The 22,729-nt window shown below is 55.0% G+C and overlaps 1 protein-coding gene across 3 annotated transcripts in view; it reads left to right on the top strand.

The window, feature by feature from the left end:
- The first annotated feature begins 7,009 nt into the window (after positions 1-7,009).
- The window catches only part of LOC143817494 (uncharacterized), a 37,567-nt gene continuing 21,847 nt past the window's right edge, over positions 7,010-22,729 (top strand). Inside the window, exons 1-3 of one of the 3 annotated variants that reach the window (XM_077298960.1) lie at positions 7,010-7,136; positions 19,792-20,415; positions 20,494-20,682. In XM_077298960.1, the coding sequence (XP_077155075.1) occupies positions 19,839-20,415; positions 20,494-20,682 (766 nt within the window). In that variant the 5' untranslated portion in view covers positions 7,010-7,136; positions 19,792-19,838. The other 2 variants (XM_077298959.1, XM_077298958.1) reach the window with 2 other exon arrangements.

Below are 22,729 nucleotides of genomic sequence, written 5' to 3'. Positions count from 1 at the left end.
GACTGGAGGGGGGGGGCCCGCAGCGCCGGCAGGGGGGGGGGGCCCGCAGCGCCGGCAGGGGGGGGGGGCCCGCAGCGCCGGCAGGGGGGGGGCCCGCAGCGCCGGCAGGGGGGGGGCCCGCAGCGCCAACAGGGGGGCCATCTGCATAGTAAATATAGAAAAACTGACTGAACAGCCATCTAGTCTGAACTGGTGCATAACCAAAAAGTCTGAGGCTGGGGTCACACATGGCGTAAGAAAATACGCCACGTATTATACGTCCGTACTACGGCCGTAATACGGAGAAATGTCCCCAAAATATTGATCCGTAGTCAGGGTGTTTCAGCGTATTTTGCGCATGGCATCCTCCGTATGTAATCCGTATGGCATCCGTACTGCGAGATTTTCGCGCAGGCTTGCAAAACCGACATCTAATGGATTTATGTGCTCAAATGTTAGGGAAAACATATATACAGTATATATATATATATATATATATGTCATTGAGACACATATATATATATTCTGTATTTAGATTTCATTCAGCGCGATATCTGTGAACAGCCGCTAATTCAATTGCCGGCTTTTCATTTCTCCTGCACAAACCCGACAGGATATGAGACATGATTACATACAGTAAACCATCTCATATCCCCTTTTTTTTTGCATATTCCACATTACTAATGTTAGTAGTGTGTATGTGCAAAATTTCAGCGCTGTAGCTGCTGAAATAAAGGGTTAAATGGCGGAAAAAATTGGCGTGGGCTCCCGCGCAATTTTCTCCGCCAGAGTGGTAAAGCCAGTGACTGACGGCAGATATTAATAGCCAGGAGAGGGTCCATGGTTATTGGCCCCCCCGTGGCTAAAAACATCTGCCCCCAGCCACCCCAGAAAAGGCACATCTGGAAGATGCGCCTATTCTGGCACTTGGCCTCTCTCTTCCCACTCCCTGTAGCGGTGGGATATGGGGTAATGAAGGGTTAATGCCACCTTGCTATTGGAAGGTGACATTAAGCCAGATTAATAATGGAGAGGCGTCAATTATGACACCTATCCATTATTAATCCAATTGTAGGAAAGGGTTAAAAAACACACACACACATGATTACAAAGTAGTTTAATGAAATAAACACAGCGGTTGTTGTAATAATTTATTGTTCTCCCATTCCATTTCCAGGACCTCGCTTGGCAACATAATAAACGCACAAGATACATACCTTCTGCTGTCAGATCTCGTCCCACGAAGTAATCCATCTGAAGGGGTTAACTAATATTACAGGCAGGAGCCCTGCAAATGCAGCTGTGCTCGTGCTTGTAATCCCCGGGGAATGAATGAAATGTAGGTCATTGACCTACATTTCCTTCAGTCGCGGTGATGCGCCCCCTGGTGGATGTCCTCATATGACCTGGAGCGTGGGAAAAAGTTCCCAGGCTGCAGTTCATGAGAACATCCAGCAGGGATGCATTTCATGCATTGCACATTTCCTTGCTTTAGCACAATAAACCTGAGTGCAGCCATTATCTATTTGCTGAAGATAGAAGAAATGGAGGGCACCGCAAAAAACAGAGGGTTCACTGTGGGCTTGTGACTGAGCATAAACAAAAAAAGAAGAAGAAGATCATGCCCACATGAATAGGAACACCTCAGAAATGGTATAAAATAAAGATATTTATTGTATTGACAAAAAAACCTACAAAATACACACACGTGCACACAAAAAAAAACACGACATAATGACTAAAAACACTTAAAAATACAAATATGCAAGAACACTGCCCAAATATATGTATACATGTCATATCCCAAGGTGGGGAAGATGACAACCCACAAAACATGAACTTCCCACAATAAGATGACTACGATGCCCTGACTACACAAATGAGAAACGGCACACAAATCGATATTGCAATACCATACAAACCCCTGATAAGGTGCATAATAAATGTGCAGAAAATGACAAAATTGTCAAAGCTTAAATATATGGCTTATATTTATAAAAGCGTACTAATACTGATAGATGAGACAATTCAACATATGAAAAAAAAATAAATGAAGCATATATAAATATATGAATGTCTCAATGATGGTACACTGGGACCTGCGAATGGGGGAAGGAGAGGGGGAACTAACCCAATGAGAGCCCACAACCTCAATCCAATGCACAAAGAGCACCCCCGTCATACCCACAGTCCAAAGCCAAAAAAGAGATGTGTAGTCCACAAGGGAAGCAAAGTGTGGGATAGGCTCCATTATCTATTTGCTAGGGCCATCTGCAGTTCATGGGCCCTCCGAGCTTGGGCCTCCCGCTCGGCTCTCTCTGCCTCCTGGAATTGCAGGAATGCTGCAGAAGTCTCTCTGTCATCTGCGGAGCATGGTGGCAGAGCCAGCTGCAGACGTAAGTCTACGCTCCCCTGGTTGCAAGTAGCGGTTTGCCCTCGGCAGCAGCACCACCTGTGCTGGCTTCTGCGTCCGCTGGGCTCTGAGTACAGGCTTGGTTCTCTTCAAATTTCACCAGTTCTGTGACCATTTGGGCCTTGGTTTTTCCATGGAGGTCCAGGCCGTGGTACATGCATATTCCAACAAGAGTGTCCTTCTTCTGCTGGTTGTACCAGGCTTCTCCTTTTGCGGCCATCATTGCCAAATAAAAGATTGGATACAAAAACGAAGAGAAAAGGAAGGGAGTAATCGTAAGTGCACACTATTGTCTCAGGACTAGTAAACACTGAGCTCGTTCTCCAAAACTTTTTGCGCAGAGTCCTCACAAGTACTGTGCAAGTTTTTAGTGAGAGGAATGATTGCTCAAACCCAACCACTAATGCTCTATTATCCACCACTCTACCACCAATATACAGTACAGAGCAAAAGTTTGGACACACCTTGTCATTTAAAGATTTTTCTGTATTTTCATTGCTATCAAAATTGTACATTCACACTGAAGGCATCAAAACTATGAATTATCACATGTGGAATTATATACTTAACAAAAAAGTGTGAAACAACTGAAATTATGCCTTATATTCTAGGTTCTTTAAAGTAGCCACCTTTTGCTTTGATGACTGCTTTGCACACTCTTGGCATTCTCTTGATGAGCTACAAGAGGTAGTCACCGGGAATGGTTTTCACTTCACAGGTGTGCCCTGTCAGGTTTAATAAGTGGGATTTCTTGCCTTATAAATGGGGTTGTGACCATCAGTTGTTGAGCAGAAGTCTGGTGGATACACAGCTGATAGTCCTACTGAATAGACTGTTAAAATTTGTATTATGGCAAGAAAAAAGCAGCTAAGTAAAGAAAAACGAGTGGCCATCAAAACTTTAAGAAATGAAGGTCAGTAAGTCCGAAAAATTGGGAAAACTTTGAAAGTGTCCCCAAGTGCAGTGGCAAAAACCATCAAGCGATATAAAGAAACTGGCTCACATGAGGACCGCCCCAGGAAAGGAAGACCAAGAGTCACCTCTGCTTCTGAGGATAAGTTTATCCGAGTCACCAGCCTCAGAAATCGCAGGTTAACAGCAGCTCAGATTAGAGACCAGGTCAATGCCACACAGAGTTCTAGCAGCAGACATCTCTACAACAACTGTTAAGAGGAGACTTTGTGCAGCAGGCCTTCATGGTAAAATAGCTGCTAGGAAACCACTGCTAAGGACAGGCAACAAGCAGAAGAGACTTGTTTGGGCTAAAGAACACAAGGAATGGACATTAGACCAGTGGAAATCTGTGCTTTGGTCTGATGAGTCCAAATTTGAGATCTTTGGTTCCAACCACCATGTCTTTGTGCGACGCAGAAAAGGTGAACGGATGGACTCTACATGCCTGGTTCCCACCGTGAAGCATGGAGGAGGAGGTGTGATGGTGTGGGGGGGCTTTGCTGGTGACACTGTTGGGGATTTATTCAAAATTGAAGGCATACTGAACCAGCATGGCTACCACAGCATCTTGCAGCGGCATGCTATTCCATCCGGTTTGCGTTTAGTTGGACCATCATTTATTTTTCAACAGGACAATGACCCCAAACACACCTCCAGGCTGTGTAAGGGCTATTTGACCAAGAAGGAGAGTGATGGGGTGCTACGCCAGATGACCTGGCCTCCACAGTCACCAGACCTGAACCCAATCGAGATGGTTTGGGGTGAGCTGGACCGCAGAGTGAAGGCAAAAGGGCCAACAAGTGCTAAGCATCTCTGGGAACTCCTTCAAGATTGTTGGAAGACCATTCCCGGTGACTACCTGTAGAAGCTCATCAAGAGAATGCCAAGAGTGTGCAAAGCAGTCATCAAAGCAAAAGGTGGCTGCTCTGAAGAACCTAGAATATAAGACATATTTTCAGGTGTTTCACACTTTTTTGTTAAGTATCTAATTCCACATGTGTTAATTCATAGTTTTGATGCCTTCAGTGTGAATGTACAATATTCATAGTCATGAAAATACAGAAAAATCTTTAAATGAGAAGGTGTGTCCAAACTTTTGGTCTGTACTGTATATGCGGACGACACTCACATCTACTTCTCTGGCCCAGACGTCACCTCTCTGCTGTCCAGAATCCTGGAGTGTCTGTCAGCCATATCCTCCTTCTTCTCCTCTCGCTTTGTAAAACTCAATGTAGACAAAACCGAACTCCTCATCTTTCCTCCATCTCGCGTATCCCCCCTACCTGACCTATCTATTATGGTAAACGGCATCACGCTCTCTCCTGCACCTGAAATCTGCTGCCTCGGGGTAACTCTCGACTCTGCCCTGTCCTTCAAGCCGCACGTTCAAACTCTTGCCACCTCCAACTCAAAAATATTGCCAGAATCCATCCCTTCCCCAGCCCACTCTTGTGCATGCCCTCATCATCTCCCTCGACTACTGCAACACCCTCCTCTGTGGCCTCCACGCTAGCTCTCTTGCACCACTCCAGTCCATCCTCAACTCTGCTGCTCGGCTAATCCACCTCTCTCCTCGCTACTCCCCTGCTTCACCCCTCTGCAAATCCCTCCACTGGCTCCCAATTCCCCAACGAATCCAGTTCATACTACTAACACTGATCTACAAAGCCATCCACAACCTGTCCCCTCCCTATATCTCTGAACTAATCTCCCAACATCTTCCCTCCCGTAATCTCCGATCCTCCCAAGACCTCCTACTCTCCTCCACACTTATTCGTTCCTCCCACAATCGTCTCCAAGATTTCCCCCGAATATCCCCTATCCTCTGGAATTCCACGCCTCAACACATCCGACTATCCACCACCCTCGGATCCTTCAGATGGAACCTGAAAACCCATCTCTGCAGGAAAGCCTACAGCCTGCAATATCCATTCTGCCGCCTCACCGCCACCAGAGCTGCTGCCTCACCAGAGCTGCCGCCTCACCAACCGCCCGAGCTGCCGCCTCACCACCGCCCGAGCTGCTGCCTCACCAGCACCCGAGCTGCCGCCTCACCACTACCAGAGCTGCGGCCTCACCAGCACCCGAGCTGCCGCCTCACCACTACCAGAGCTGCCGCCTCACCAACCGCCCAAGCTGCCGCCTCACCAACCGCCCGATCTGCGGCCTCACCACCGCCTGAGCTGCCCCCTCACCACCGCCCGAGCTGCCGCCTCACCACCACCAGAGCTGCGGCCTCACCACCACCTGAGCTGCCGCCTCACCACCACCTGAGCTGCCGCCTCACCACCACCAGAGCTGCGGCCTCACCACCACCTGAGCTGCCGCCTCACCACCACCTGAGCTGCCGCCTCACCAACCACCAGAGCTGCCGCCTCACCACCACCAGAGCTGCCGCCTCACCACCACCTGAGCTGCCGCCTCACCACCATCTGAGCTGCCGCCTCACCACCACCAGAGCTGCCGCCTCACCACCACCAGAGCTGCCGCCTCACCACCACCCGAGCTGCCGCCTCACCACCACCAGAGCTGCCGCCTCACCACCACCTGAGCTGCCGCCTCACCACCACCTGAGCTGCCGCCTCACCAACCACCACCAGAGCTGCCGCCTCACCACCACCAGAGCTGCCGCCTCACCACCACCAGAGCTGCCGCCTCACCACCACCTGAGCTGCTGCCTCACCACCACCAGAGCTGCCGCCTCACCACCACCCGAGCTGCCGCCTCACCACCACCCGAGCTGCCGCCTCACCACCACCTGAGCTGCCGCCTCACCAACCACCACCAGAGCTGCCGCCTCACCACCACCAGAGCTGCCGCCTCACCACCACCAGAGCTGCCGCCTCACCACCACCTGAGCTGCCGCCTCACCACCATCTGAGCTGTCGCCTCACCACCACCAGAGCTGCCGCCTCACCACCACCAGAGCTGCCGCCTCACCACCACCTGAGCTGCCGCCTCACCACCACCCGAGCTGCCGCCTCACCACCACCAGAGCTGCCGCCTCACCACCACCTGAGCTGCCGCCTCACCACCACCTGAGCTGCCGCCTCACCAACCACCACCAGAGCTGCCGCCTCACCACCACCAGAGCTGCCGCCTCACCACCACCAGAGCTGCCGCCTCACCACCACCTGAGCTGCTGCCTCACCACCACCAGAGCTGCCGCCTCACCACCACCCGAGCTGCCGCCTCACCACCACCCGAGCTGCCGCCTCACCACCACCAGAGCTGCCGCCTCACCACCACCTGAGCTGCCGCCTCACCACCACCTGAGCTGCCGCCTCACCACCACCTGAGCTGCCGCCTCACCACCACCTGAGCTGCCGCCTCACCACCACCTGAGCTGCCGCCTCACATTCTACCTTCTGTCTCTTCCCCATTATCCCCTAGAATGTAAGCCCACAAGGACAGGGTCCTCTCCCCTCTGTACCAGTCTGTCATTGTAAATTTGCTGTAAGTGATATTTATAACCCTGTATGTAGCCCCTTTATCATGTACAGCACCATGGAATCAATGGCGCTATATAAATAATAATAATTCAGCGACTTCACCTCCAACTGCGCAGCCGCAGAACTACACGCACCCCTACGTGTCACTTGGACTGTGCCACTGCCGCGCCCCCACGCCTCACAGTGGTAGACCCCACACATCACGTGCTCCGTCTCAGCTCGCTCCCAGACGATGGGGGCGTTACCGTAGTAGAGAGGGAGGAGCCAGTAGTGTGCGTCACATGACCGTGACGTCATCAAGATGCTTCTCCAGTATGAAAGCTCGGTGCGACCGTGAGGTGAGGAATCAATGGCGCTATATAAATAATAATAATTCAGCGACTTCACCTCCAACTGCGCAGCCGCAGAACTACACGCACCCCTACGTGTCAATTGGACTGTGCCACTGCCGAGCTGCCGCCTCACCACCACCCGAGCTGCCGCCTCACCACCACCAGAGCTGCCGCCTCACCACCACCTGAGCTGCCGCCTCACCACCACCAGAGCTGCCGCCTCACCACCACCCGAGCTGCCGCCTCACCTCCACCAGAGCTGCCGCCTCACCACCACCTGAGCTGCCGCCTCACCACCACCTGAGCTGCCGCCTCACCACCACCTGAGCTGCCGCCTCACCACCACCAGAGCTGCCGCCTCACCACCACCTGAGCTGCCGCCTCACCACCATCTGAGCTGCCGCCTCACCACCACCAGAGCTGCCGCCTCACCACCACCTGAGCTGCCGCCTCACCACCACCTGAGCTGCCGCCTCACCAACCACCACCAGAGCTGCCGCCTCACCAAAGCCCGAGCTGCCGCCTCACCACCACCTGAGCTGCCGCCTCACCACCACCTGAGCTGCCGCCTCACCAACCACCACCAGAGCTGCCGCCTCACCAACCACCACCAGAGCTGCCGCCTCACCACCACCAGAGCTGCCGCCTCACCACCACCAGAGCTGCCGCCTCACCACCACCTGAGCTGCCGCCTCACCACCATCTGAGCTGCCGCCTCACCACCACCAGAGCTGCCGCCTCACCACCACCCGAGCTGCCGCCTCACCACCACCCGAGCTGCCGCCTCACCACCACCAGAGCTGCCGCCTCACCACCACCAGAGCTGCCGCCTCACCACCACCTGAGCTGCCGCCTCACCAACCACCTGAGCTGCCGCCTCACCAACCACCTGAGCTGCCGCCTCACCACCACCTGAGCTGCCGCCTCACCACCACCTGAGCTGCCGCCTCACCACCACCAGAGCTGCCGCCTCACCACCACCAGAGCTGCCGCCTCACCACCACCTGAGCTGCCGCCTCACCACCATCTGAGCTGCCGCCTCACCACCACCAGAGCTGCCGCCTCACCACCACCCGAGCTGCCGCCTCACCACCACCTGAGCTGCCGCCTCACCACCATCTGAGCTGCCGCCTCACCACCACCTGAGCTGCCGCCTCACCACCACCAGAGCTGCCGCCTCACCACCACCAGATCTGCCGCCTCACCACCACCTGAGCTGCCGCCTCACCACCACCTGAGCTGCCGCCTCACCACCACCTGAGCTGCCGCCTCACCAACCACCACCAGAGCTGCCGCCTCACCACCACCAGAGCTGCCGCCTCACCACCACCAGAGCTGCCGCCTCACCACCACCTGAGCTGCCGCCTCACCAACCACCTGAGCTGCCGCCTCACCACCACCTGAGCTGCCGCCTCACCACCACCTGAGCTGCCGCCTCACCACCACCAGAGCTGCCGCCTCACCACCACCAGAGCTGCCGCCTCACCACCACCTGAGCTGCCGCCTCACCACCATCTGAGCTGCCGCCTCACCACCACCAGAGCTGCCGCCTCACCACCACCCGAGCTGCCGCCTCACCACCACCCGAGCTGCCGCCTCACCACCATCTGAGCTGCCGCCTCACCACCACCAGAGCTGCCGCCTCACCACCACCTGAGCTGCCGCCTCACCACCATCTGAGCTGCCGCCTCACCACCACCTGAGCTGCCGCCTCACCACCACCAGAGCTGCCGCCTCACCACCACCCGAGCTGCCGCCTCACCACCACCAGAGCTGCCGCCTCACCACCACCTGAGCTGCCGCCTCACCACCACCAGAGCTGCCGCCTCACCAACCACCTGAGCTGCCGCCTCACCACCACCTGAGCTGCCGCCTCACCACCACCTGAGCTGCCGCCTCACCACCACCTGAGCTGCCGCCTCACCACCACCAGAGCTGCCGCCTCACATTCTACCTTCTGTCTCTTCCCCATTATCCCCTAGAATGTAAGCCCACAAGGACAGGGTCCTCTCCCCTCTGTACCAGTCTGTCATTGTAAATTTGCTGTAAGTGATATTTATAACCCTGTATGTAGCCCCTTTATCATGTACAGCACCATGGAATCAATGGCGCTATATAAATAATAATAATTCAGCGACTTCACCTCCAACTGCGCAGCCGCAGAACTACACGCACCCCTACGTGTCACTTGGACTGTGCCACTGCCGCGCCCCCACGCCTCACAGTGGTAGACCCCACACATCACGTGCTCCGTCTCAGCTCGCTCCCAGACGATGGGGGCGTTACCGTAGTAGAGAGGGAGGAGCCAGTAGTGTGCGTCACATGACCGTGACGTCATCAAGATGCTTCTCCAGTATGAAAGCTCGGTGCGACCGTGAGGTGAGGAGCGGCGTTACCCCGAGCAGTCCCCGGGGGTGGGGCGGTGCCTGTCCGTGCAGCGCAAGGGACGATGCATTAACCTGTGTGATGCTGGACTGTGCTGGGGAACAAGACAGAGCAGCGCCGGGGGAGGAGAGGATCCCTGCATTCAACGCCGGGTCACAGAATGGCAGCGCCCATATACCCCCCACTACACATGGTTTCATCCAGACACATCGTCCAATCATAGCCTTGCATTCATTATGTGGTTGTTCTGTAAGCTGCCTCCTGATTGGCTGTGCTCTGTATGTGACCCCTGTCATGGCTCATGGCGGTGCTCGTGCTCTGTATTACTTCCTGTCTGTCGCTGTGGTCATGTGACCCCTGTCATGGCGGTGCTCACGCTCTGTATTACCTCCTCTCTGTCGCTGTCGTCATGTGACCCCTGTCATGGCGGTGCTCGCGCTCTGTATTACCTCCTCTCTGTCGCTGTGGTCATGTGACCCCTGTCATGGCGGTGCTCACGCTCTGTATTACTTCCTGTCTGTCGCTGTGGTCATGTGACCCCTGTCATGGCGGTGCTCACGCTCTGTATTACCTCCTCTCTGTCGCTGTCGTCATGTGACCCCTGTCATGGCGGTGCTCACGCTCTGTATAACTTCCTGTCTGTCGCTGTCGTCATGTGACCCCTGTCATGGCGGTGCTCACGCTCTGTATTACTTCCTCTCTGTCGCTGTGGTCATGTGACGCCTGTCATGGCGGTGCTCGCGCTCTGTATTACTTCCTCTCTGTCGCTGTGGTCATGTGACGCCTGTCATGGCGGTGCTCACGCTCTGTATTACTTCCTGTCTGTCGCTGTGGTCATGTGACCCCTGTCATGGCGGTGCTCACGCTCTGTATTACTTCCTGTCTGTCGCTGTGGTCATGTGACGCCTGTCATGGCGGTGCTCACGCTCTGTATTACTTCCTCTCTGTCGCTGTCGTCATGTGACCCCTGTCATGGCGGTGCTCGCGCTCTGTATTACCTCCTCTCTGTCGCTGTCGTCATGTGACGCCTGTCATGGCGGTGCTCACGCTCTGTATAACTTCCTGTCTGTCGCTGTCGTCATGTGACGCCTGTCATGGCGGTGCTCACGCTCTGTATTACTTCCTCTCTGTCGCTGTGGTCATGTGACGCCTGTCATGGCGGTGCTCGTGCTCTGTATTACTTCCTCTCTGTCGCTGTGGTCATGTGACCCCTGTCATGGCGGTGCTCGCGCTCTGTATTACTTCCTCTCTGTCGCTGTGGTCATGTGACCCCTGTCATGGCGGTGCTCACGCTCTGTATTACTTCCTCTCTGTCGCTGTTGTCATGTGACCCCTGTCATGGCGGTGCTCGTGCTCTGTATTACCTCCTCTCTGTCGTCATGTGACCCCTGACATGGCGGTGCTCGCGCTCTGTATTACTTCCTGTCTGTCGCTGTGGTCATGTGACCCCTGACATGGCGGTGCTCGCGCTCTGTATTACTTCCTCTCTGTCGCTGTTGTCATGTGACCCCTGTCATGGCGGTGCTCGCGCTCTGTATTACTTCCTCTCTGTCGCTGTTGTCATGTGACCCCTGTCATGGCGGTGCTCGCGCTCTGTATTACTTCCTCTCTGTCGCTGTTGTCATGTGACCCCTGTCATGGCGGTGCTCGCGCTCTGTATTACTTCCTCTCTGTCGCTGTGGTCATGTGACCCCTGTCATGGCGGTGCTCACGCTCTGTATTACCTCCTCTCTGTCGCTGTGGTCATGTGACCCCTGTCATGGCGGTGCTCACGCTCTGTATTACTTCCTGTCTGTCGCTGTCGTCATGTGACCCCTGTCATGGCGGTGCTCGCGCTCTGTATTACCTCCTCTCTGTCGCTGTGGTCATGTGACGCCTGTCATGGCTCATAGCGGTGCTCGCGCTCTGTATTACTTCCTCTCTGTCGCTGTGGTCATGTGACCCCTGTCATGGCGGTGCTCACGCTCTGTATTACTTCCTCTCTGTCGCTGTTGTCATGTGACGCCTGTCATGGCGGTGCTCACGCTCTGTATTACCTCCTCTCTGTCGCTGTGGTCATGTGACCCCTGTCATGGCGGTGCTCACGCTCTGTATTACTTCCTGTCTGTCGCTGTCGTCATGTGACCCCTGTCATGGCGGTGCTCGTGCTCTGTATTACTTCCTCTCTGTCGCTGTGGTCATGTGACCCCTGTCATGGCGGTGCTCGCGCTCTGTATTACTTCCTCTCTGTCGCTGTTGTCATGTGACCCCTGTCATGGCGGTGCTCGCGCTCTGTATTACTTCCTCTCTGTCGCTGTGGTCATGTGACCCCTGTCATGGCGGTGCTCACGCTCTGTATTACCTCCTCTCTGTCGCTGTGGTCATGTGACCCCTGTCATGGCGGTGCTCACGCTCTGTATTACTTCCTGTCTGTCGCTGTCGTCATGTGACCCCTGTCATGGCGGTGCTCGTGCTCTGTATTACTTCCTCTCTGTCGCTGTGGTCATGTGACCCCTGTCATGGCGGTGCTCGCGCTCTGTATTACTTCCTCTCTGTCGCTGTGGTCATGTGACCCCTGTCATGGCGGTGCTCGCGCTCTGTATTACTTCCTGTCTGTCGCTGTCGTCATGTGACCCCTGTCATGGCGGTGCTCGTGCTCTGTATTACTTCCTCTCTGTCGCTGTGGTCATGTGACCCCTGTCATGGCGGTGCTCACGCTCTGTATTACTTCCTGTCTGTCGCTGTCGTCATGTGACCCCTGTCATGGCGGTGCTCGTGCTCTGTATTACCTCCTCTCTGTCGCTGTGGTCATGTGACCCCTGTCATGGCGGTGCTCACGCTCTGTATTACCTCCTCTCTGTCGCTGTGGTTATGTGACCCCTGACATGGCGGTGCTCGTGCTCTGTATTACTTCCTCTCTGTCGCTGTGGTCATGTGACCCCTGTCATGGCGGTGCTCACACTCTGTATTACCTCCTCTCTGTCGCTGTGGTCATGTGACCCCTGTCATGGCGGTGCTCACGCTCTGTATTACCTCCTCTCTGTCGCTGTCGTCATGTGACCCCTGTCATGGCGGTGCTCGCGCTCTGTATTACCTCCTCTCTGTCGCTGTCGTCATGTGACCCCTGTCATGGCGGTGCTCACGCTCTGTATTACTTCCTGTGTGTCGCTGTGGTCATGTGACCCCTGTCATGGCGGTGCTCGCGCTCTGTATTACTTCCTCTCTGTCGCTGTGGTCATGTGACCCCTGTCATGGCGGTGCTCACGCTCTGTATTACTTCCTCTCTGTCGCTGTGGTCATGTGACGCCTGTCATGGCGGTGCTCGCGCTCTGTATTACTTCCTCTCTGTCGCTGTGGTCATGTGACGCCTGTCATGGCGGTGCTCGCGCTCTGTATTACTTCCTCTCTGTCGCTGTGGTCATGTGACGCCTGTCATGGCGGTGCTCGCGCTCTGTATTACTTCCGGTCTGTCGCTGTGGTCATGTGACCCCTGTCATGGCGGTGCTCGCGCTCTGTGTTACCTCCTCTCTGTCGCTGTGGTCATGTGACCCCTGTCATGGCGGTGCTCGCGCTCTGTATTACTTCCTGTGTGTCTCTGTGTTCATGTGACGCCTGTCATGGCGGTGCTCACGCTCTGTATTACTTCCTCTCTGTCGCTGTCGTCATGTGACCCCTGACATGGCGGTGCTCGCGCTCTGTATTACTTCCTCTCTGTCGCTGTGGTCACGTGACCCCTGTCATGGTGGTGCTCACGCTCTGTATTACTTCCTCTTTGTCGCTGTGGTCATGTGACGCCTGTCATGGCGGTGCTCGCGCTCTGTATTACTTCCGGTCTGTCGCTGTGGTCATGTGACCCCTGACATGGCGGTGCTCACGCTCTGTATTACCTCCTCTCTGTCGCTGTGGTCATGTGACCCCTGTCATGGCGGTGCTCGCGCTCTGTATTACTTCCTGCCTGTCGCTGTGGTCATGTGACGCCTGTCATGGCGGTGCTCGCGCTCTGTATAACTTCCTCTCAGTCGCTGTGGTCATGTGACGCCTGTCATGGCGGTGCTCACGCTCTGTATTACTTCCTCTCTGTCGCTGTGGTCATGTGACCCCTGTCATGGCGGTGCTCGCGCTCTGTATTACTTCCTGTCTGTTGCTGTGGTCATGTGACGCCTGTCATGGCGGTGCTCGCGCTCTGTATTACTTCCTGTCTGTCGCTGTGGTCATGTGACGCCTGTCATGGCGGTGCTCACGCTCTGTATTACCTCCTCTCTGTCGCTGTGGTCATGTGACCCCTGTCATGGCTCATGGCGGTGCTCACGCTCTGTATTACCTCCTCTCTGTCGCTGTGGTCATGTGACGCCTGTCATGGCTCATAGCGGTGCTCGCGCTCTGTATTACTTCCTCTCTGTCGCTGTGGTCATGTGACCCCTGTCATGGCGGTGCTCACGCTCTGTATTACTTCCTGTCTGTCGCTGTGGTCATGTGAACCCTGACATGGCGGTGCTCGCGCTCTGTATTACCTCCTCTCTGTCGCTGTGGTCATGTGACCCCTGTCATGGCTCATGGCGGTGCTCACGCTCTGTATTACCTCCTCTCTGTCGCTGTGGTCATGTGACGCCTGTCATGGCTCATAGCGGTGCTCGCGCTCTGTATTACTTCCTCTCTGTCGCTGTGGTCATGTGACCCCTGTCATGGCGGTGCTCACGCTCTGTATTACTTCCTGTCTGTCGCTGTGGTCATGTGACCCCTGACATGGCGGTGCTCACACTCTGTATTACCTCCTCTCTGTCGCTGTGGTCATGTGACCCCTGACATGGCGGTGCTCACGCTCTGTATTACTTCCTGTCTGTCGCTGTGGTCATGTGACCCCTGTCATGGCGGTGCTCACGCTCTGTATTACTTCCTGTCTGTCGCTGTGGTCATGTGACCCCTGTCATGGCGGTGCTCACGCTCTGTATTACTTCCTGTCTGTCGCTGTGGTCATGTGACCCCTGTCATGGCGGTGCTCACGCTCTGTATTACTTCCTCTCTGTCGCTGTGGTCATGTGACCCCTGTCATGGCGGTGCTCACGCTCTGTATTACTTCCTGTCTGTCGCTGTGGTCATGTGACGCCTGTCATGGCGGTGCTCGCGCTCTGTATTACTTCCTCTCTGTCGCTGTGGTCATGTGACCCCTGTCATGGCTCATGGCGGTGCTCGCGCTCTGTATTACTTCCTCTCTGTCGCTGTGGTCATGTGACCCCTGTCATGGCGGTGCTCACGCTCTGTATTACTTCCTGTCTGTCGCTGTGGTCATGTGACCCCTGTCATGGCGGTGCTCACGCTCTGTATTACTTCCTGTCTGTCGCTGTGGTCATGTGACCCCCGTCATTGCGGTGCTCGCGCTCTGTATTACTTCCTGTCTGTCTCTGTGGTCATGTGACCCCTGTCATGGCGGTGCTCACGCTCTGTATTACTTCCTCTCTGTCGCTGTGGTCATGTGACCCCTGTCATGGCGGTGCTCACGCTCTGTATTACCTCCTCTCTGTCGCTGTGGTCATGTGACCCCTGTCATGGCGGTGCTCACGCTCTGTATTACCTCCTCTCTGTCGCTGTGGTCATGTGACCCCTGTCATGGCGGTGCTCGCGCTCTGTATTACTTCCGGTCTGTCGCTGTGGTCATGTGACCCCTGTCATGGCTCATGGCGGTGCTCACGCTCTGTATTACCTCCTCTCTGTCGCTGTGGTCATGTGACGCCTGTCATGGCTCATGGCGGTGCTCGTGCTCTGTATTACTTCCTGTCTGTCGCTGTGGTCATGTGACCCCTGTCATGGCGGTGCTCGTGCTCTGTATTACTTCCTCTCTGTCGCTGTGGTCATGTGACCCCTGTCATGGCGGTGCTCACGCTCTGTATTACCTCCTCTCTGTCGCTGTGGTCATGTGACCCCTGTCATGGCGGTGCTCACGCTCTGTATTACCTCCTCTCTGTCGCTGTGGTCATGTGACGCCTGTCATGGCGGTGCTCGCGCTCTGTATTACTTCCTCTCTGTCGCTGTGGTCATGTGACCCCTGTCATGGCGGTGCTCGTGCTCTGTATTACTTCCTCTCTGTCGCTGTGGTCATGTGACCCCTGTCATGGCGGTGCTCACGCTCTGTATTACCTCCTCTCTGTCGCTGTGGTCATGTGACCCCTGTCATGGCGGTGCTCACGCTCTGTATTACCTCCTCTCTGTCGTCATGTGACCCCTGTCATGGCGGTGCTCACGCTCTGTATTACTTCCTGTGTGTCGCTGTGGTCATGTGACCCCTGTCATGGCGGTGCTCGCGCTCTGTATTACTTCCTCTCTGTCGCTGTGGTCATGTGACCCCTGTCATGGCGGTGCTCGCGCTCTGTATTACTTCCTGTGTGTCGCTGTGGTCATGTGACCCCTGTCATGGCGGTGCTCACGCTCTGTATTACTTCCTCTCTGTCGCTGTGGTCATGTGACGCCTGTCATGGCGGTGCTCGCGCTCTGTATTACTTCCTCTCTGTCGCTGTGGTCATGTGACGCCTGTCATGGCGGTGCTCGCGCTCTGTATTACTTCCTGTCTGTCGCTGTGGTCATGTGACCCCTGTCATGGCGGTGCTCGCGCTCTGTATTACTTCCTGTCTGTCGCTGTGGTCATGTGACCCCTGTCATGGCGGTGCTCGCGCTCTGTATTACTTCCTGTGTGTCGCTGTGGTCATGTGACCCCTGTCATGGCGGTGCTCGCGCTCTGTATTACTTCCTCTCTGTCGCTGTTGTCATGTGACCCCTGTCATGGCGGTGCTCGCGCTCTGTATTACTTCCTCTCTGTCGCTGTGGTCATGTGACGCCTGTCATGGCGGTGCTCGCGCTCTGTATTACTTCCTCTCTGTCGCTGTGGTCATGTGACCCCTGTCATGGCGGTGCTCGCGCTCTGTATTACTTCCTCTCTGTCGCTGTGGTCATGTGACGCCTGTCATGGCGGTGCTCGCGCTCTGTATTACTTCCTGTCTGTCGCTGTGGTCATGTGACCCCTGTCATGGCGGTGCTCACGCTCTGTATTACTTCCGGTCTGTCGCTGTGGTCATGTGACCCCTGTCATGGCGGTGCTCACGCTCTGTATTACTTCCTCTCTGTCGCTGTGGTCATGTGACCCCTGTCATGGCGGTGCTCGCGCTCTGTATTACTTCCTGTGTGTCTCTGTGTTCATGTGACGCCTGTCATGGCGGTGCTCGCGCTCTGTATTACTTCCTCTCTGTCGCTGTGGTCATGTGACGCCTGTCATGGCGGTGCTCGCGCTCTGTATTACTTCCTGCCTGTCGCTGTGGTCACGTGACCCCTGTCATGGCGGTGCTCGCGCTCTGTATAACTTCCTCTCAGTCGCTGTGGTCATGTGACGCCTGTCATGGCGGTGCTCACGCTCTGTATTACTTCCTCTCTGTCGCTGTGGTCATGTGACCCCTGTCATGGCGGTGCTCGCGCTCTGTATTACTTCCTGCCTGTCGCTGTGGTCATGTGACGCCTGTCATGGCGGTGCTCGCGCTCTGTATAACTTCCTCTCAGTCGCTGTGGTCATGTGACGCCTGTCATGGCGGTGCTCACGCTCTGTATTACTTCCTCTCTGTCGCTGTGGTCATGTGACCCCTGTCATGGCGGTGCTCGCGCTCTGTATTACTTCCTGTCTGTTGCTGTGGTCATGTGACGCCTGTCATGGCGGTGCTCGCGCTCTGTATTACTTCCTGTCTGTCGCTGTGGTCATGTGACGCCTGTCATGGCGGTGCTCGCGCTCTGTATTACTTCCTCTCTGTCGCTGTGGTCATGTGACCCCTGTCATGGCGGTGCTCGCGCTCTTTATTACCTCCTCTCTGTCGCTGTGGTCATGTGACCCCTGTCATGGCGGTGCTCACGCTCTGTATTACTTCCTGTCTGTCGCTGTGGTCATGTGACCCCTGTCATGGCTCATGGCGGTGCTCACGCTCTGTATTACCTCCTCTCTGTCGCTGTGGTCATGTGACCCCTGTCATGGCGGTGCTCACGCTCTGTATTACTTCCTGTCTGTCGCTGTGGTCATGTGACCACTGTCATGGCGGTGCTCACGCTCTGTATTACTTCCTCTCTGTCGCTGTGGTCATGTGACCCCTGTCATGGCGGTGCTCACGCTCTGTATTACTTCCTGTCTGTCGCTGTGGTCATGTGAACCCTGACATGGCGGTGCTCGCGCTCTGTATTACCTCCTCTCTGTCGCTGTGGTCATGTGACCCCTGTCATGGCTCATGGCGGTGCTCACGCTCTGTATTACCTCCTCTCTGTCGCTGTGGTCATGTGACCCCTGTCATGGCGGTGCTCACGCTCTGTATTACTTCCTGTCTGTCGCTGTGGTCATGTGACCCCTGACATGGCGGTGCTCACACTCTGTATTACCTCCTCTCTGTCGCTGTGGTCATGTGACCCCTGACATGGCGGTGCTCGCGCTCTGTATTACCTCCTCTCTGTTGTTGTGGTCATGTGACCCCTGTCATGGCGGTGCTCACGCTCTGTATTACTTCCTGTCTGTCGCTGTGGTCATGTGACCCCTGTCATGGCGGTGCTCACGCTCTGTATTACTTCCTGTCTGTCGCTGTGGTCATGTGACCCCTGTCATGGCGGTGCTCACGCTCTGTATTACTTCCTGTCTGTCGCTGTGGTCATGTGACGCCTGTCATGGCGGTGCTCACGCTCTGTATTACTTCCTGTCTGTCGCTGTGGTCATGTGACCCCTGTCATGGCGGTGCTCACGCTCTGTATTACTTCCTCTCTGTCGCTGTGGTCATGTGACCCCTGTCATGGCGGTGCTCACGCTCTGTATTACTTCCTGTCTGTCGCTGTGGTCATGTGACCCCTGTCATGGCGGTGCTCACGCTCTGTATTACCTCCTCTCTGTCGCTGTGGTCATGTGACGCCTGTCATGGCGGTGCTCACGCTCTGTATTACTTCCTGTCTGTCGCTGTGGTCATGTGACCCCTGTCATGGCGGTGCTCGCGCTCTGTATTACTTCCTCTCTGTCGCTGTGGTCATGTGACCCCTGTCATGGCTCATGGCGGTGCTCGCGCTCTGTATTACTTCCTCTCTGTCGCTGTGGTCATGTGACCCCTGTCATGGCGGTGCTCGCGCTCTGTATTACCTCCTCTCTGTCGCTGTGGTCATGTGACGCCTGTCATGGCTCATGGCGGTGCTCGCGCTCTGTATTACTTCCTCTCTGTCGATGTGGTCATGTGACCCCTGTCATGGCGGTGCTCGCGCTCTGTATCACTTCCTCTCTGTCGCTGTGGTCATGTGACCCCTGTCATGGCGGTGCTCACGCTCTGTATTACTTCCTGTCTGTTGCTGTGGTCATGTGACGCCTGTCATGGCGGTGCTCGCGCTCTGTATTACTTCCTCTCTGTCGCTGTGGTCATGTGACGCCTGTCATGGCGGTGCTCGCGCTCTGTATTACTTCCTCTCTGTCGCTGTGGTCATGTGACCCCTGTCATGGCGGTGCTCACGCTCTGTATTAACTTCTTCTCTGTCGCTGTGGTCATGGCTCATGGCGGTGCTCGCGCTCTGTATTACTTCCTCTCTGTTGCTGTGGTCATGTGACCCCTGTTATGGCTCATGGCGGTGCTCGCGCTCTGTATTACTTCCTCTCTGTCGCTGTGGTCATGTGACCCCTGTCATGGCTCATGGCGGTGCTCGCGCTCTGTATTACTTCCTCTCTGTCGCTGTGGTCATGTGACGCCTGTCATGGCGGTGCTCGCGCTCTGTATTACTTCCTGTCTGTCGCTGTGGTCATGTGACCCCTGTCATGGCGGTGCTCGCGCTCTGTATTACTTCCTCTCTGTCGCTGTGGTCATGTGACCCCTGTCATGGCGGTGCTCGTGCTCTGTATTACTTCCTCTCTGTCGCTGTGGTCATGTGACCCCTGTCATGGCGGTGCTCGTGCTCTGTATTACTTCCTCTCTGTCGCTGTGGTCATGTGACGCCTGTCATGGCGGTGCTCGCGCTCTGTATTACTTCCTCTCTGTCGCTGTGGTCATGTGACCCCTGTCATGGCGGTGCTCGTGCTCTGTATTACTTCCTCTCTGTCGCTGTGGTCATGTGACGCCTGTCATGGCTCATGGCGGTGCTCGCGCTCTGTATTACTTCCTCTCTGTGGCTGTGGTCATGTGACCCCTGTCATGGCTCATGGCGGTGCTCGCGCTCTGTATTACTTCCTCTCTGTGGCTGTGGTCATGTGACCCCTGTCATGGCTCATGGCGGTGCTCGCGCTCTGTACTGTCTCTCACTGCTTCCTACTTCTCCACAGATGTGCCGGCTGCTGTGTCCCCGCCTGTGACCGCCCGTCTTGGCAGGATGGAGGCGGCGGGCGGCGCGTTGTGTTGCCTGGACTGTGGGAGGAGATTCAGTCAGCGCTCCGGCCTGAATCGTCATCAGAGATCGCGCTGTAAGCTGAGCAGCAGGTTGCCCTCCAGAGCTGCGCCTGCTAATGCGCCCTCGCCCCACAAGTGCAGTGTCTGCCAGGAGACATGCAGGAGCCCTAGAGAGCTACGGAGACACCTGAAGAGCCATGGCGGCGAGGAGGAGCGCTACATGTGCTGCCAGTGCAGTCGCACATTTAACAGTAACCTGTCCTTGGCGCGGCACCAGAGGACGCACAGTGCCGAGCGGCCCTTCACCTGTCCACAGTGCGGCAAGAGCTTCAAGAGCAGCGCCGTCCTCCTCCGCCACCAGAGCGTGCACACCGGGGAGCAGCCGTACCAGTGCGACGTGTGCACCAAGGGCTTCTCCCAGAAGAGCAGCCTCATCATCCACCTCCGCACACACGCCGGCCAGCACCCCTACACCTGCTCCTCCTGTGATCGAAGGTTCTGCTCCAAATCTGACCTGGTCGCCCACGAGCGAAGTCACCGAGAGCCGCTGTCCCACGAAGGTGCCGCCTGTCACTACGTCTCATGCTGTGTGCACAGGTGTCTGGAGAGTAATACATGATAATCTCCTCCTGCTGCAGGTTCCAACTCAACCGAGGAGGACGACGAGGATTTCATCAAGCTGAAGATCATGGATGTCTCATCCGATGACCTCAAAGAGCCTTTGACCTCGTCCTCCTCCGAAGATGATGATGAGGAGAAGAGGAAGGAGCGGGCGGAATTGGCAGACAGGATGACGGAGGTGAAGAAGGAGAAGGACAAGGACACAGGTAATGGTGAAATCATGATGTGGGTTTTCTCAACAGCTCCAGATGGTGGTGATATGTCTTTGTGAGCCGTGGAGGCCGGTGGCTGGCATGAGGTCACTGCAGCCCTTTGCTTCCTCCCTGCTAAGTGATTAGTAGACTGTGAGAGAGAAGATGATTATCTTTCTCAAACAATGGCAGACAGTGTGTGCAGAAGGAGCTAGCTGGATGATGAAGTCCTGTGATCACAGCAGCCTCTTGTCAGGAAATAGGAAGAAGTTCTGATTATTTCAATTACACATACAGGGCTCTCAGCTGCAGTTTCCTGTGCTTGCCAGCAGAAGGCTGGAATTCTAAACCCCTCATTTCCCCCCTCCTTCAAGAATTTTTATGGTTTTGAGCTGCAAAAGCAGGTCTCCTTAAACCCCTCATCTCCCCCTCCTACCTGACACTGGCTAAAACTGGTACATAAAGCATGGGATTCTATTGTTTTTATTAGGGTATGTGCACACGTATTTTGGAGTTCTGCGGATTTGAGAAATCCGCAGGTAAAAGGCACTGCATTTTACCTGTGGATTTATGGCGGTTTTTATGTTGATTTTGTGTGGATTCCACCTGCGGTTTTACACCTGCGGATTCCTATTAAGGAGCAGGTGTAAACCGCAGCGGAATCCGCACAAAGAATTGACATGCTGCGGAATGTAAACCGCTGCGTTTCCACGCGTTTTTTCCGCAGCATGTGCATTGCGGATTGCGGTTTCCATAGGTTTACATTGTACTGTAAACACATGGAAAGTTGCTGCGGACTCGCAGCTGCTGATCCGCTGCGGATCTGCTGCAAAATCTGCAACGTGTGCAGATAGCCTCAAGGTTATGTATATTGGCACCGATCAGGCCTAGAGGTATAAGCATTATATATTCCAGATGTCCAAGCTATCCCAACGAGTGCAAGGAGCGGGTTTCTCCGTAAGCGGGTCATGTAACTACGCCGTGTTCACACTTAAAAGAATCGCCCCGACGTGGTGCACCTCCTGATCATGGTGTCGTTCGCATACGAGGTTCATACAGCGAGCTATGTATAGAAATGGTTTGTCATAGCTCTGAGAAAAGAGGAGTGCATTTCATAACTCGGCCCACTCTGTGATGTCACGACTAGAGGGCATCTCAACCCTGCTGAGTTGTGAGACAGTCTTTTGTCCGGGGTCTAGCTGCTATACAGATGTGTGATATGCATCTTGACGTGTCTCCCTGAGCACATGGGCAGCCAGGAGATGAAATGATCTGAACGCAATGTAAGTGTTCTTTCAACTTTAAACCCATTTTATTTGTAATTGTATTGTACATATGATATTTGTCTCCTATAATATCTTTTTATACTTCTGTAAACACTGCCTACCTTTATTTGGAGTAAAATATATGAAATTGCTAGCTTTGTCTCTCCTTGCTCTATAACGAACTATCACGTCCTCTGAAGTGAATTACGCTACTAATCTGGGTTGGCTCTGGACCCGTTAATAATTAAGAAATCAGAGCTGGTGGCAGCGGGATTTGTCCTGTGCGTTGGAGAGGCTTTCTAGCGACTGGCGACGTTGATAATTATTGTTCCCACCTGACTGGGAGTAGTTATATCGCCCTCGCTGCAGTGTTCCCCTTGGCCAGTACATAGCAGGCAGCCTTTCTGGCGACTAATTATCCTAGGTGCAGTAACCGGTCTGACCTGAGGGTAAGGGGGGCGCCAGAGAGCTGCAAGTTCCAAACCGGAACTGGGAAGTGGGATATAGATAAATCCCCTTCAGAAGGAACCAGGGGCAGCCAAACAACCCCGGTTCTACACATATTAGTGTGAGTGGTGGGGACGATAAAGGTATCCTCCCCGTGAACCGTGACACCTCTGCATTGAGTAAAGCTGTGTCTATGAGGCTAATGGCGGCAGTGGCCAGGAGCGGCTGTAGATGGCCTACGTCTATGAGAGAACTCCAAGAATAGTCGCCATTATTTCATGCAACAAATATCGCTACGAGAAAAGACGTGAAATACATGACGCTGAGACCCGTCACTTATCTGCTCCATC

Source organism: Ranitomeya variabilis, chromosome 3 (assembly GCF_051348905.1).
Source record: "Ranitomeya variabilis isolate aRanVar5 chromosome 3, aRanVar5.hap1, whole genome shotgun sequence".
Lineage (NCBI taxonomy): Eukaryota > Metazoa > Chordata > Amphibia > Anura > Dendrobatidae > Ranitomeya > Ranitomeya variabilis.
The sequence above is the reverse complement of the archived record's forward strand: the minus strand, read 5'-3'. Positions and strand labels throughout refer to the sequence as shown.